Here is a 14929-nt window from a genome sequence, read left to right as displayed (position 1 = left end):
CATCTGAGGGTGCTGAGGGAGTTGGCTGATGTGATTGCAGAGTCATTGGCCATTATCTTTGAAAACTCGTGGCAACTGGGGGAGGTCCCAGACAATTGGAAAAAGATAAGTATAGTGCCCATCTTTAAAAAAGGGAAGAAGGAAAATCTGGGGAACTAAAGCCTCACCTCAGTCCCTGGAAAAATCATGGAGCAGATCCTCAAGGAATCCATTTTGAAGCACTTGGAGGAGAGGAAGGTGATCAGGAACAGTCAACATGGATTCACCAAGGGCAAGTCATGCCTGACAACCTGATTGCCTTCTGTGATCAGGTAACTGGCCTGTGGATATGGGGAAAGCAGTGGATGTGTTATAACTTGACTTTAGTCAAGCTTTTGATACAGTCTCCCACAGTATTCTTGCCAGCAAGTTAAAGAAGTATAGATGGGATGAATGGACTATAAGATGGATAGAAAGTGGGCTAGATTGTCAGGCTCAACAGGTAGTGATCAACGGCTCGATGTCTAGTTGGCACCGGAATCAAGCAGAGTGCCCTGGGGTCAGTCTTGGGGCCAGTTTTGTTCAACATCTTCATTAACGAGCTGGATGATGCAATGTATTGCACCCTCAGCAAGTTCACGGATGACATTAAGCTGGGGGGAGAGGTAGGTACCCTGGAGGGTACGGATAGGTTCCAGAGTGACCTAGACAAATTGGAGGATTGGGCCAAAAGAAATCTGATGAGGTTCAACAAGGACAACTGCAGAGTTGAAGTGTGTCACTAACTTTCAGAATATGATTGCAAAGGCAAGGATGTCTCATTCATCTTCCCTGCACTTTTATCAGGGCTCACTGACCCATCTTGTCTAACCAGAGCTTCTTAAATGTATCTAACTTCCTGTCAAGAAACGCACAACCCCTAGGAATATTTAATTCTTCTTTGAGATAGACGCAGACGTGTATTCCACTTATATGTGTACGCGCCCAGTGTGCCACAGCTGGAGATTTTGTCTAGCAGTATGCATAGGGGGGCGATGCTCACACCTCGGGGTTGTGACTCCTCCCCTAGCTTTCTGAGGCGGCACTACCCCAACCCACATCAGTTCCTTCTTACTGCCTGTGGCTGGAGTCAGAGCTCTGTGTGGTTTTAGCCTCACAACCTCTAAATAGACTTGGGCTCACTTATTATTGTATATAGCTAGTAGTTAGTGTTAGTTAGTAGTCTGTTTCCACGGTGATGCACTCACTGAGGGTTAAACATTGTCCTTACTGTAGAGGAGCAGTCCCCGCACTCGGTGCTTCCTCTGTCTCGGCACAGCTCACCTCAAGGATCATTTCATGATCTGTAGATTGTTCAAGAAAAGAACTCGGGTAGCTTGGGACCTTTACCTCATGCACCACCTCCTCAGACAGGCCATGTGGCCTCATCCGGTACTGAGTCTCTCCTCAGGTGGAAGATGACCCTCGGGCTCTGAGAGCGCTGTCACTTGACGTTCTGATGCAGGTGCCTCTCTGAAGAAATGGAGAAGCCGTTTCCCCATTGACTGCACCGAGGAGGAGGTCACATAAGACCGATCAAGATCTCACCAGGTCTTAGGCTGACTATTCTGCCTCCACCAGGAAAAGCACGGACTGGCACAGAGCTGGTGTCAGCATGCAGGACAATGTGGGTACTTTTGACCCTTCCTTGTACTGTTGACTCCAGTTCTGGCCTCCGGGCATCCTTCGAGTCTGGTAAGGACAAGAGAGATGCAGGTACCGACTGTATACAAGAGACCACTTCAGCCTGTCATCCACCCCTGAGTTTTCACCAAATGTGTCATCATGCTTACGGCATATCTCAGAAAAAAGGGAATCCACATCTTCCTGTACCTTAATTACTGGTTGCCAAGAGGCAGATCCAGAGAGGAAGTTCTTGCTCACGTCAGTCCCACTTTGCACTTGCTTGACTGTGTTTGGATCTCATTCTAAATACCAGAAAATCATCTTTGGTTCCCACTCAAAAAATTGCGTTAATTGGGACCCTGTTAGATTCCATGACATTGAGAGTGTTCTTGCTGACTGACTGTTTTCAGACAATTCGACATCTTTGCCTCAGTCTGCAATTTCAGCCTTCCGTGACCGTTCAAATGTGTCTGAGACTGTTGGACCACATGTTCTCTTGCATGTGCCCTCACCCCCTTCAAATGTGGCTCAGGACAATCTACTGTCCTACTCTTCAGTCTCTGGACAGACTTGTTTCTCTCCCACCACCGATCCTGGACTTCTTGCAGTGGTGGACCTATCCACAGAATGTTTGCCAGGGCATTTCCTTTGTTGAGCCATCACCAACCAAGTCGCTTGTTACCAACGCCTCCCTGCTGGGTTGGAGGCATACTTGGGGTCGCTGAAGGTACAGAGACTGTGGTGTAAGCAGGAGGTCTCGCTTCATATCAATGTGCTGGAACTTCAGGCCATCCACAAGGCATGTTGCAGCTTCCGTGACCATGTCAGACACGCAGTGGTTCACATACTTACTGACAATACCACCATGATGTACTACGTGAATAAAAAAAGGGAGCGCACTCCAGGGCGCTCTGCCTAGAGGTGATGAATCTGTGGCAGTTTTGCATTGAGGAGAACATTACTCCAACAGCCGTCCGCTTGCTCGGGGTACAGAATCATCTCATAGACCATCACGAGTGGTCCCAGAAGATAGACGTCCTGCGGGTCATCTTCACATTGTGGGGCATTCTCACAATCAACCTGTTTGCTATAAGGGAGAACAGGAAATGTCACCTGTTCTACTCTCGGGGTGGGGACTTCAGTCCAAGCTCCCCCTCCGACGCTTTCCACTGCAGTTGACAGTCAACTATCCTATAGGCTTTTGCCCCATCCCGATAATTTCTTAGGCAATCCTCAAGCTCAAGGCAGATCAGGCGAAGCTCAGTCTCCTTGCTCGGGCATGGCCAAGTCAGTGCTGGTTCTCTGACCTTCTCATGCTGTCAGTTCAGCCTCCCATTTTGCTTCCTCTCCATCCCAGCCTGCTCACACAGAGTCATGATTGCATCTCTGCTCCCAGCATCTCATGGCGTGGCTGCTGCTTGGTTGAATGAATAAGAGCAGTGCGCAGTGGCTGTCCCACTACCAGGATGGCCTACTTAGCAAAACGGAAGAGGTTTTCAGTGTGGTCTTTGGCCCACATGATCCAACCAATGCAGACGTCTATCTAGGACATCTTGGGGTAGCTGCTACACCTTCAGAAGTCGGGTCTTGCACTTAGTTCATTGAGAGTGCATCTGGCAGCAGTGTCTGCATTCCATCCCCATGTACAGGGAAAAATCAGTCTTCCCCAATGCCATGGTGATGAGATTTCTGAAATGGCTTCTACATCTACATCTACATCCTCCACTATGAGAGCCAGTCCCCTTGTGGGACCTAAACACTGCTCTGATGGCTCTAAGAGGTCCCCCATTCGAGCCCCTGGCATCTTGTCCACTGCCCCTTTTGTGTCAGAAAACTGAGTTCCTGATAGTGATTATGTCCGCATCGAGGGTGTGAGAGTTTCAGGCTCTGATGGCAGGGTCTCCTTACACACAGTTCTCTAAAGATGAGATGACTTTATGACCACACCCTAAACTTTTGGTTGAAGTGGTTTCTCAGTTTCATTTGCACCATGCAGTGTATTTACCTGTGTTGTTTTCTAAACTGCATTCATCTCCAGAGGAGCAGCCTCTGCATACCTTGGATGTCAGGTGATGTGTAGCTTCCTATCTGGATAGGACTGAACCATTTCATGCTTCACCTCGCCTGTTCGTGTCATATGCAAAGCGCATGAAGCAGTCTCTTCCCAGGCCATCTCTAGACAAATAACATCCTATATCAAGACTGCATATGAAATAGCTTTGGCTATGCCTCCTCCGTGAACGCAAGCTCCTTCGACAAGAGCGCAAGCAACGTCAATAATGGTCCTCAGTGACATTTCCATATTGGATATTTGAAAGGCTGCCACGTGGTCCTCTATCCTTACGCTTACAGGCCATTATTCCATTACTGCATCTTCCAGAGTGGATGCAAACTTCAGAAGTAGATCCTTATTTCAGTAGACTCCAAGCTCCGCCTCTTGGGAGGGGTACTGCTTGGAGGTCACTTCAGTGGAATACACATCTGCGTGTACTCAAAGAAGAAGGAACAATTACGTACCTGTAACTGTGATTCTTTGAGATGTAATGCATACATGTATTCCATGACCCACCCTCTGTCTCCTCTGCATCGGAGTCCCCTTTCATGGGTGTTCAGTGCAAAGGAACGAAGGAGGGGTTCAGAGCAGTGCTGCCACATATAGCCAGGGGAGGGGAGCTGCAGCCACAACACGCAAGCATCACCTCTCCGCGAGTACCGCTAGACAAAATCTCCAGCTCCAGCGTGCTGGGTTAATACACACTTAAATGGAATACACATCTGCATCACATCCCAAAGAACCACTGTAACAGTAAGTAACAGTTTAATATTTATCATTGCTCTTACAGTAATACCAAGTACCCATTGACACGTCTTTTACTGAGTCATGAAAAGTTTGAGGGGAGTCACTTTCTTGAAATTGTTTAATCAAGAGAGAATCAATTATTCCACCTGCACAGTGTTCTGCTACATTCTCAAGAGGCATCAGATTCTCTTACAGTAAGAACCTGAAGACCAAGGAACTCTTTAGAAGTTGGAGGAGTCCACATGCTCGTGTTGTTGTCTGTTAGACTGTGCACAGTAGCAGGCTACTTTTAAATGAGTGCCTAATAAATAAGACCAGCCGTGAAATAAATAAAGTTACTGAGTTTCTCACTCACTTTTCCCCCTTTTTCCACTATTTGTTCATCTTGTCTCTGTGCTTCTGGTCAGTCAGGAATGTTTTGGTATCATGCTTTCACCAGAGCAATAGCTGAAATTGAAACCTGGGATATTTTTACTGCCTATCTCTTCTCATCCTGATGGTGAAACTTACATCTACAGCCTTCAGAAATCAGGGATGTGAAGGAATCTGCCTGTGTTGTATAATTAGCTTCTTCCTGCAGAATTTGCTCTTTTCTGCAGAATTTAAGCTTTCCTCTGGAAATATATAAATAAAAGCCGTTTCTGGTAGCCATCACCACACAACCCATCCTGTCTTGAGTTTGCATCCAGACCGATTTAGGAACTCGTGCCTGAGGTTCTGAACACAGAAGACTAATTGCCAATACTTAAATATTAAGAAAGTTAACTACATCTCTGCTGGCCAGTCTGTCAGTAGGCCCATCAAACAGACTTCCCCAGCACAGCTGAAATTTTCTGATGTTCTGTTTGTTTTAACAGATGTGCCACTGAGAGACTGCTGTTAGAACTCCGTATCACGAGTTAGAGCAGTTTACTAGAACCCGCAAGCAAGCTGATCCAGAAGTATTTTTGACTTGGAGCAAACTACCCAAGACTGACCAACTCCATTCAATGCACTGTAATAAAACATGTATAAATGGACATTTAAACCTTACTTATCTAGATTAAAACAAATACATTAAATGCCTCTGTAGTTGTCAGTGTCAAATTAATGCCTATACAAATAATTGAATTTGAATTTTCTGAAGCAAACAGAGCAATCTTTTCAGATATATTTCACCCATAGAAAACAGAGATAAGTCCTTAGTTTCTCTCCTGTCCCCTACACACTCCAAAGTGCCCCTATTTACAACCAAAATGAACTGATGAGAGAGGCTCATTGACAGGTGCCTAAAAATTAATTAGATGGTACCTTGAAAGGGCATTGAAAAAATGTTGAAATGTATTCGAGTAGTAGCCTGAAACACAGATCCTGCAATAAAAATAATTGCATTTAAATTATAGTCAGAATTAAACACTCTTCCAGAAAAGTCTCAGAAATCCTAAAACTTCTTTTTTTATTAACTTCCCAAGCAAGAGCATCTGCATTGCTCTTTAAACTCAAAGCCAAGTGAATACACACCCAACTTTGAAATCTCTCAGATGTTGCTAAAACTCTCCAAGAAATAATCCCAGATCACTGGAGTTTGCATTGTTCTTCTTTTCTCTAGTGTTGTAAATGTTATTTGCCAAAACCAAATTGAACTGGGTCATGTTAATATATCAGTCAGGGAAATGTAAATACATATATAACCGGAGAGAAAAACCTCAAAGGTTTCTAAGAGAAAGATTCTTGGGAATCTGATTAATCTGTTTGTCACCTAGGCATATTTATAGCATAACGTTTGATGTCTGTTTTTTCTGGAAGGTTGAAAGAGGTGCACTTTATAGCCCACCTGCTGGGCTCCTCTCTGTTGTGATGCTCTCATTATTAATCATAGATTGATTGGGTATGACTATGCTGCAAAGAAAGACCCACAGTACGGACTGTCAGAACCTGGGTTATTTGTCTCGGGCTGACAGGGTAAGAATAGCATTGTAGATATTCAGGCTCAGGCTGGAGCCCAGGCTCTGAAACTCAGCAAGAGGGGAGGGTCTCAGAGCCTGGCGCCAACCTCAGTTGGAACGTCTACACTGCTGTTTTTAGCTCTGCGGCCCAAACCTCACAAATCCAAGTGAATTGACCTGGGGTCTAAGACTCAGTACTATTCTTTGCGGTGTAGTCATACCCTTTGAGTCTAAGAGATTAGTAGGATTCAAAAAGGGTTAGACATTTATATGGATAATGAGCCATTCAATTACATTAGATAGGATAACAACTATAAGGGATGTAAATGGTCATGCTTTGGAGCATAAGCTGACCACTTGCCTAAAGGAAGTAAGAAGAAACTTCCCCTATAGGCAAGTTATTGCATAATTGCATTATGGGGATTTTATTTCACCTTCTTCAGAAACATCTGGTGCAGGCCACTAGAGAGGATGCAGAACTAGGGGGAGTGTGGGTCTGGTCCAGCGCAGCAAGTTCTGTGCTCCTACATGTAGCTGTCTGAAAATTCCTGCTCCATCTAAAACTTCACCACTGCATCTTTTATGCAAGACAGATAATAGTCTGTGCAGAAATGAAGACAAATGGTAGCAACAAAATATATGTAGCCTCATACTACCTGTGTTTTGTGTCCTGCGTGTAACTGTGCCCTTGATGCCAGGAAAAATAATTTTAGAGTGGAAAAACTTATCAGTTTTTTAAAAATTAGAAATCAAATCCATGCAACATTTTTTCCTAGCGATTAGATCTAGATCATGTGATCCCATCCTGCTTGAGGTGTTGTATCTTTCTGTTTCTGAGAAAGCAAAAGACAGCTCAGGCTGTGATTCAGTTACTAGCAGCCAGCCAGTCATGAAATTGTAGTTCTGGAGGTAAGCAGTACACAGCATGATTAACTAATTAGCTTCACTGGGGATTCTGCTGCATCCCACAACGTGAGGGGGGGAATAACCTGTTTAATTTTATTTTTTTTCAGTTCTCTCAGGCCAGACACACCACAGCCCTTTGAAACGATCTGTGTCCCTTACCCCACCCATCAATGTGCCAAAGCAGCCTCTAGGACATGGATGGATGTCTCATGAGGATTTACGAGCTAGAGGACCCCAGTGCATCCCCTCCGATCACGCCCCCCTGTCTCCACAGAGCAGTGTAGCCTCTTCGGGAAGTGGTGGGAGTGAACATTTAGAAGATCAGCCTTCTGCTCGTAACACATTCCAGGAAGAAGGGAGTGGTATGAAAGGTGAGTGAAAATGAGACACCCTGCTGTCCCCGCCCCCCAGAAACAGGCTCTGCTCCAATTATATATGGTTGCACAGTTTGAAAAGAAAAGATGGCAAGACAGAAATAGATAGAAGGAAAAGATATTCCCCTAACTTTCCGTAAGATGACAGCGTTTCTTCATTTTCATTGAGAATCCAGCCAGTGTATACTTAAGATACATTTATGTGCTCTTTGTACTAGTGCTGTTAATGTTTTAATACCAGGATCTTTGCACAAAGCTTAATTTGAGTGGAGAAATATACATTGCTTTGCAAAAGATTATTTTCATCTTATCGTTAGTTTCAGGGTAAGCAAATGAGTGCCACCTAATACCACAGGGGTAGTGTAGCAAGTGGGCATTTCTCTACACAAGGTGTGTTCTTCGCTCTGTGCCGCCTTCATGGTGTATTACAAGATGCTCTGATGTGCCAATATACCACCTTACCACAATTCAGTTCACACCATCAGCTATTTGAAAAGCTAGGTTGTATCTCTATAGTGTGCAGCCTTAAATTCAGAATTGATCCTCTTGGGTGAGGTGGGGGGTTGTATTGTTTTGTTTTTTATTATTGTCTAAAGTAGGATAGCATAAGCTTAGCATGCCATGTGTAATTTACCATTGTGGCGTCTGATGGAACAAGAATAGTACTAGGTATTTGGAAAGGTTGTAGTTGAGAAAGGATATTTGTTTGAACTGAATTTCTTCTGTGCAGTTTGGTTGAATTTTCCACTACGCCTACATTTTTAACTGCTTTTTAGCAATAAAAATAACTATCCTTTGAGAAAAGATGCAGCATTCTAAGTAACCCATTAAGTTCCCTACCCGGCAATCAGATCTGCAGGGTGGGCCTGCCTGCGGGCTTAGGGCCTCAAATGCAAGGTTTTGGTTTTTTTATTATATAGAATGTATTTTTAAATGATACTGTGTTTGAGAATGGCAGTACTTTACTGAGCTTGACCGAATGCTGCAAACCGAATGCGTGGAAATGTCTCATAGACTCAGCTAAGATATCGCCTATTGGCCTCATTTCAGTTTCACATTAGTTCTGACATGCACCTTTTTCTGTCACTGGCTCCGTATACTATTGTTGCTTTGGGTTAGCGAGTTCTGTTCCCTGCTGTGTGAACTGGGGCAAGTCACTTCCTGCCTCTGTTTCTCTTCCACCCTTTATCTGTCTTGTTTATTTACATTATAAGCTTTGTGAGGCAGGGACTGTGTGTTAGGGCTTATTTGCACTGGGAGATTTACTGGTATAGTTACACCACTGCAACTCCCTGTGTGGACATTCTTATTCTGCATTACCCATATGGCTATGTCAGTAAATTTCCCCATGTACACAAGCCCAGTGCGATGCACAAAGGGCCCAGCAAAATGGGATGCTAATCTCAGTTAGGACTTCCAGTTGTGCTTGTAATATAAACACTAAGTAATAATCGAATACAGCATGTACTAAGGAGCCTAGAGAGATCAGTGCGGGGCAGCTAATCAGAATCAACAGAGGAAGATCCCTTTATTGATTCCTCTAGGAGCTGTGCTGCCATTAGCCAAGCCAAGGACACTTGAGGAAACAGAGCGGTATAGTACTTTTCATCTGTTCGAATTGAATTTCATCCTGTTTATTTCAGACCATTCCTTCAGTTTGTCGAGATCATTTTGAATTCTAAACCTGTCCTCCAAAGCGCTTGCAACCCCTCCCAGCTTTGTATCGTCTGCAAATTGTATAATTCTCTCTATGCCGTTATCCAAATAATGTATGAAGATATTGAATAGAATCAGATCCGTGACAGAGCGTGGTGGGACCCCACTTGATATGCCCTTCCAACTTGACTGTGAACATTGATAACGACTCTCTGAGTATGGTTTTCCAACCATTGTGCACCCACCTCATAGTAGGGGTTCGTGTAGGCCAGAGGTTCTCAAACTGGTGGTTGGGACCCCTCAAGGGGCCATGAAGTTATTACATGGGGGGTCACGAACTGTCAGCCTCCACCCCAAACCTCGCTTTGCCTCCAGCATTTGTAATGGTGTTAAATATATGAAAAAGTGTTTTTAATGTATAAGGGGTCGCACTCAGAGGCTTGCTGTGTGAAAGGGGTCACCAGGTACCAAAGTCTGAGAACCCCTGGTGTAGGCTATATTTCCCTGGTTTGTTTATGAGAAAGTCATGTGAGACAGAATCAAGAGCCTTACTTAAGTTGAGATATCTCACATCTACTGCTTCCCTCCTATCCGCAAGGCTTGTTACCCAGTCAAAAAGGGATATTAGGTTGGTTTGACATGATTTGTTCTTGACAAATCCATGTTGTCTTTTACTTCTCACCTTATTATATTCTAGGTGCTCACAAATCAATTGTTTGATTATTTGTTCCATTATATTTACAGGTACAAAAGTTAAGCTGACTGGTCTGCAATTCCCTGGGTTGTTCTTTTTCACCCTTTTATAGATAGGTACTATAGTTGCCCATTTCCTGGCCTCCGGGATCTCTCCCATCCTCCTCTCAAAGATTATCACTGATAGCTCAGAGATCGCTTCAGCCAATTCCTTAAGTATTCTAGGATGTATTGCATCAGCCCCTGCCAACTTGAAGACATCGAACTTGTCTAAATAATTCTTAACTTGTTCTTTCCCTATTTTAGTTAGTTAGTTAGTTATTTAGTTAGTTATTTAGTTAGTTATTTATGTATGTATGTAGTATAAAGACAAAGGGGCAGAAATTGCTTCATCTTTCTCCACCCGTCATCATCATCGTTGTTTTGCACCAACAATGTGCCCAGCATTGTCTGGTACACAAAAATAAAGAAATTACCTGCTCCAAAGAGAAACACACTTAGCGAGAGGAAACTCATTTCCCCTCTCCTTTTTTCAAAGCAAACATTATTTATGAGACTATTTTGTCTGTCAGCAAGTACAACCACTGGATTCAGCACTGACCAAGAATAAATAGCTACACTTTCAACTCCTTGCTTCCTTGCCTAGTTCTTCCAAGGTCCTCTCCTAGAACAGTCTAGGAACAAAGTTGTTCTTGCATTCAGCCAGGATGTTCAGATTCCTTTGTTTCATGGAGATTGCTCAACAGAGTAAATGTACCCGTTAGCTCTTTCCTTTCTTCAGCATGTTACCTCCTAGCTTCCTCATCTACAGCAGCAGAGAGATGGTGTTTTAAACATAGGGTTCTGGTTCTCCTATACCCCTGAGCTGTTATATGACACTAGAGCTCATCATCAGGCTGCAGCAAAACATGTACCAATAAAAAGAATAATATGGAGGACAGGCAAGCAGGACAGGGAGCTCCGTGTATGGATATTTTATCCAGACTCTCACCAACCATACAGTGGGAGTTGCCAAAAATACTGTAAAAGCAGCAAAGAGTTCTGTGACACCTCATCGACTAATAGACGTTTTGGAGCATGAGCTTTCATGGGTGAATACCCACTTCGTCCGCTTTTACAGATCCAGACTAACATGGCTTCCCCTCTGATAAAAAATACTGTAGTGGTTTGGGAACTGCTGTTCAAAAGTTTTGTAACTTTCTGCACGTTCAGATCTACCTATCCTGATGTTGGAGTTCCATCTTTCGTCATGTTAGTGCCAGGCAGTGGCTCCAGTGGTTGTCACTAGGAACTGGATATTTTGCATTACCTCCCAAGTTCCGTAGTCTCTTGAGTTTTGTGTGCAAGTAGTCTCAGTTCAGGAGGATATGATTGCCAGTTCTCCTGTGCACTCTAGACGTGTTCTGAAATGGACATCAAAAAGAGAAGTCAAAATTCTGAGTTACAATGCTAGCATTTTGATCATATTTTTAGTGGAACTAAATATTGTCTGGATCCTCAACTGATGCAAACCAGTGTTCTCCATTATCCTCTTTAAGCTATCAGATTATGCACTGCTGCAATGTGTAAATGGGCTGTCAGCATGAAATCTACCCCCTAAGAATTAGAAAAATTAAGTGGATTAGCATCTGCACCTTGAAGTCTTTAAACCATGATTTGAGGACTTCAATGGCTCAGACATAGGTTTGATACAGGAGTGAGTGGATGAGATTCTGTGGTCTACATTGTGCAGGAGGTCAGAGTAGATGGTCATAATGGTCCCTTCTGACCTTAAAGTCTATGATTCTATGATCAGCAACATACAACAAGATGCATTATTCATTCAGAAATGCAGCTTGTGAATTTTCTCTGTCTAGCGTTCCATTACCAGCCAAATCCGGCAACCCAAACTCATCTGAGTGAACTTTGTTCACACAAGTAGCCGTGAAGCTGGTGGAACTGCCCATGTGAGTAAGAGTTGCTTGTGTGCATCAGGGTTCCAGGATTGGATCCCAGCTCGTTGCAGCGATGTCCATTTCATATTTGAGGATAATAAAAATGATACATCTTGAGTGGCTTTGAAATTGTAAAAAGACGGAGTTCTAAGATGCAGCTGCCAACAATTGGGGGTGGAGATAGCTCCATGGTTTGAGCATTAACCTGCTAAACTAGGGTTGTGAATTCAGTCCTTCAGGGACCATTTAGAGGTCAGGGGCAAAATCTGTTAGGGACACTACTTGGTCCTGCTGTGAAGGCAGGGGACTGGACTCAACTCAATGGCCTTTTAAGGTCCCTTCTAGTTCTATGAGATAGTTATGTCTCCATATATGAATTGATTCAGCTGCAGCAGAAGTGCAGGTGAGAGTCACTGATTTAGCCCCATAATGTAATATCTTCCACCCAGTTCCCTTCCCTTGCAGTAGACACTGCCTTCCAGCTAAAGGAAGGTGTGGCCTGTTCTGAAACTACATGCTGTGGGCCAAACTTTACTTTTAGATATATTGGTGCAAATCCAGGGTCTCTCCTGAATTACTTTAGTTTATACCATAGCATTATCTTACCTTTGCTATAGCAGTTAGTGGAGTTACCCTCAGATACATCAGTATAACCCAGAGTAAGTCTACACTTAAAATCTCTGCCAGCATATCTATGGGTTTGTCTACACTGCAATTAAACACCCGTGGCTGACTTGGGCTCAGGCTGCAGCACTGATCAATAGTGGTGTAGACATTTTGGTTTGTGCTGGAGCCCAGGCTCTGGGACCCCTGAGCATCTACACTACAATTAAACAGACTCATAGCTCATGATTAATGTCCATGGGTGTTTAATGGCAAAGTAGACATACCCTATCTGTCTATCTTAGGGTTTTATACTGCGTCCATTTGAGTACCTTCTATATAAAATCAATAGCAAAAGTGAAGTCTCTAGTGGATTTTATGGAGTCTCTGGCACCTCTCCCTTTACAGGCTCTAAACTCTGCTCGGGGTTGGATTGGGGAGGTGGGGGGAGTTGAGAGGAGAGGTTGGTACGGGTTTGAGAATAGTCATGAGTGTTCATAGTGCTGTTAGCTAGGTCTGTTAGGGGTGTGATTATTTTGGTGGCATAACTATGGCCAAACTCCTAGTGTAGATGCAGTTCTACTGGCATAGGAGAACTTATGACTAGAGCTGGTTTTGCTCACCAATCCAGAATAAACTGTGCTGTCAGAAGCACTTTTTTGCCAGTATAAGTGCACCTACCTTAGAAGGGTTTTCTGGTACGATTATCCCAGTATAGCTATACCAGCACAGCCACAGAGTGTAGACAAGGCCTGAGAGCAGAATTAGCTCCAGACTTCTGTTTGAAATGTAGATGACAAGTTTTCTGAATAACCACTTAGAAACATCTGGCATGAAAAAACCCCTAAAGCTGGACACAGTGTTTCAGAACTATCACAGGGTGACTGAGTAATGAACTATTAGTAACTGGTGAGTCAAGAGTAAACCTGCGTGTGTGCAGAATGGCTCGGCATTTGCCAGTGCTGCAGATCATTAGGGAATAAGAACTGTATCCTGCATGGTGACTTTCCAGGTACGGCCATTACATTGTGTTTAAGAGCTCAACACCTTGTAATCTCTGCCCTTTGCATCCTATTTTCCTTTCATGGGGCTAGAGCCTATCTGGCCCTTTTGCCGGTGCACAGTGGGAAGAGGGAGTAAGGAGCTTTCCTCTGCTCCTCTCCCCAGCTCATAAAATTGCAGACTCTGGACTGAGGGGAACTCAAGGATTCCCCCTGCCTAGTTCAAGAGAGCAGGGTGATGCCCTAAGGTATAATTATAACACCACCACTATGTGCCCCCCATTGGAGCTGGCTTGCAGGGGGGGGGAGTCTGCTGAGTCTGTGACAGGGATGTAGCGGTTTGCACACACTCTGTGAGCACAGGGGAGTTGAAGAGCTCTAGTGCCCCCCTTGGGGTCATGTGGCTCTGCACTGCAGCCCCTTATGATGGGCTCAGAGCTGTGAGCACCATCCGACCCTTCCCGCTCCATTTTCCTTGAGGCTGCATGTCAGACTCCTGTGGAAGCATCACCAGTGAGAAGGGCCCCATCACAGGCAGAGATGGGCCCCAGCTGTGGGCTGAAGTTCTGCAGAGCGTGAGGGTGGTGCGGAACTGAGGTTCAGTGCCATCTTTTATGGAGAATAATCGTGTGCATCAAGCTGGAACCTTCGTCATGACTTGTCCCAACATGCTTTACTAGCAGCGTATGTTGAGGACAGATGCCCACTGGGGACATGGGGGCAGATGTGGCTCCACTATCTAAAACAGTGCTCATGCTGGGTTGGGTTACATCCATTTACACTAGAAACCAGAGGCTTTCTGATGCTGTACTCCAACTTGCAGTTGGAGTAAGGGGCCCAACAGGACTGTTTGTAAAACGGTTGCATGTCAGGGCTTTTGGAATAGTGCTTAATTTAGACTTCCAGGATTGGTGTGTACCTGTCTCCCGTGTTTGCTTTGCAATTATCATTTTCTTCCTTAGCTCTCAAACTCTAGCATTTAAGTCGTTTAATTTAAATGACCTGGGATGGTGACTGAGGCCAAGGAACTTGAGCTAAATACTGCTGACTGGGCTACTTGGCATTTCCTCTGTTTACTTTCGAATTGCGTTTGGGATGAGACCTTCAGCAAACAGCTCCTGTATGTGCAAGAGCCAGGGTCAAGCAGGAGGATGCTGGGACACTCTCACTAAGACATTCAAAGGGGGGCTAACGCACAGAACACATGGTAAACTTCTCCATGTACCCAAATCTGGAGAAATAGCTACACTGGTATGACGTGCTGAGGAAGGTGCTGTGAGATGGTTGTTCCAGTGGAGGCAGGGGGTGGGTTAGACATATTAGGCAAAATTGTCAAGTGAACAAGCTTAGGTTGCTCTTCTGTCCATTGTGCACCTAAACACCATATTTGTAT

The 14929-nt window shown here is 44.3% G+C and overlaps 2 protein-coding genes across 6 annotated transcripts in view; both read left to right on the top strand.

The window, feature by feature from the left end:
* Nucleotides 1-14929, top strand: part of SAMD4A (sterile alpha motif domain containing 4A) — a 216338-nt gene that overhangs the window by 158399 nt on the left and 43010 nt on the right. For 3 of the 5 annotated variants that reach the window (XM_075065793.1, XM_075065791.1, XM_075065790.1), the window contains exon 3: nt 7383-7646. The exons of the other annotated variants lie outside the window; for them this stretch is intronic. In XM_075065793.1, the coding sequence (XP_074921894.1) occupies nt 7383-7646 (264 nt within the window). The remainder of the gene's footprint in view (nt 1-7382; nt 7647-14929) is intronic. 5 annotated transcript variants of the gene reach the window in all.
* Nucleotides 1-14929, top strand: part of CGRRF1 (cell growth regulator with ring finger domain 1) — a 241739-nt gene that overhangs the window by 210211 nt on the left and 16599 nt on the right. The window lies entirely within an intron of this gene.

The sequence above is a fragment of the Chelonoidis abingdonii genome, chromosome 4 (assembly GCF_003597395.2).
Source record: "Chelonoidis abingdonii isolate Lonesome George chromosome 4, CheloAbing_2.0, whole genome shotgun sequence".
Classification (NCBI taxonomy): domain Eukaryota; kingdom Metazoa; phylum Chordata; order Testudines; family Testudinidae; genus Chelonoidis; species Chelonoidis abingdonii.
Note: the sequence above shows the minus strand (reverse complement) of the source record. Positions and strands in the feature narration are given on the sequence as shown.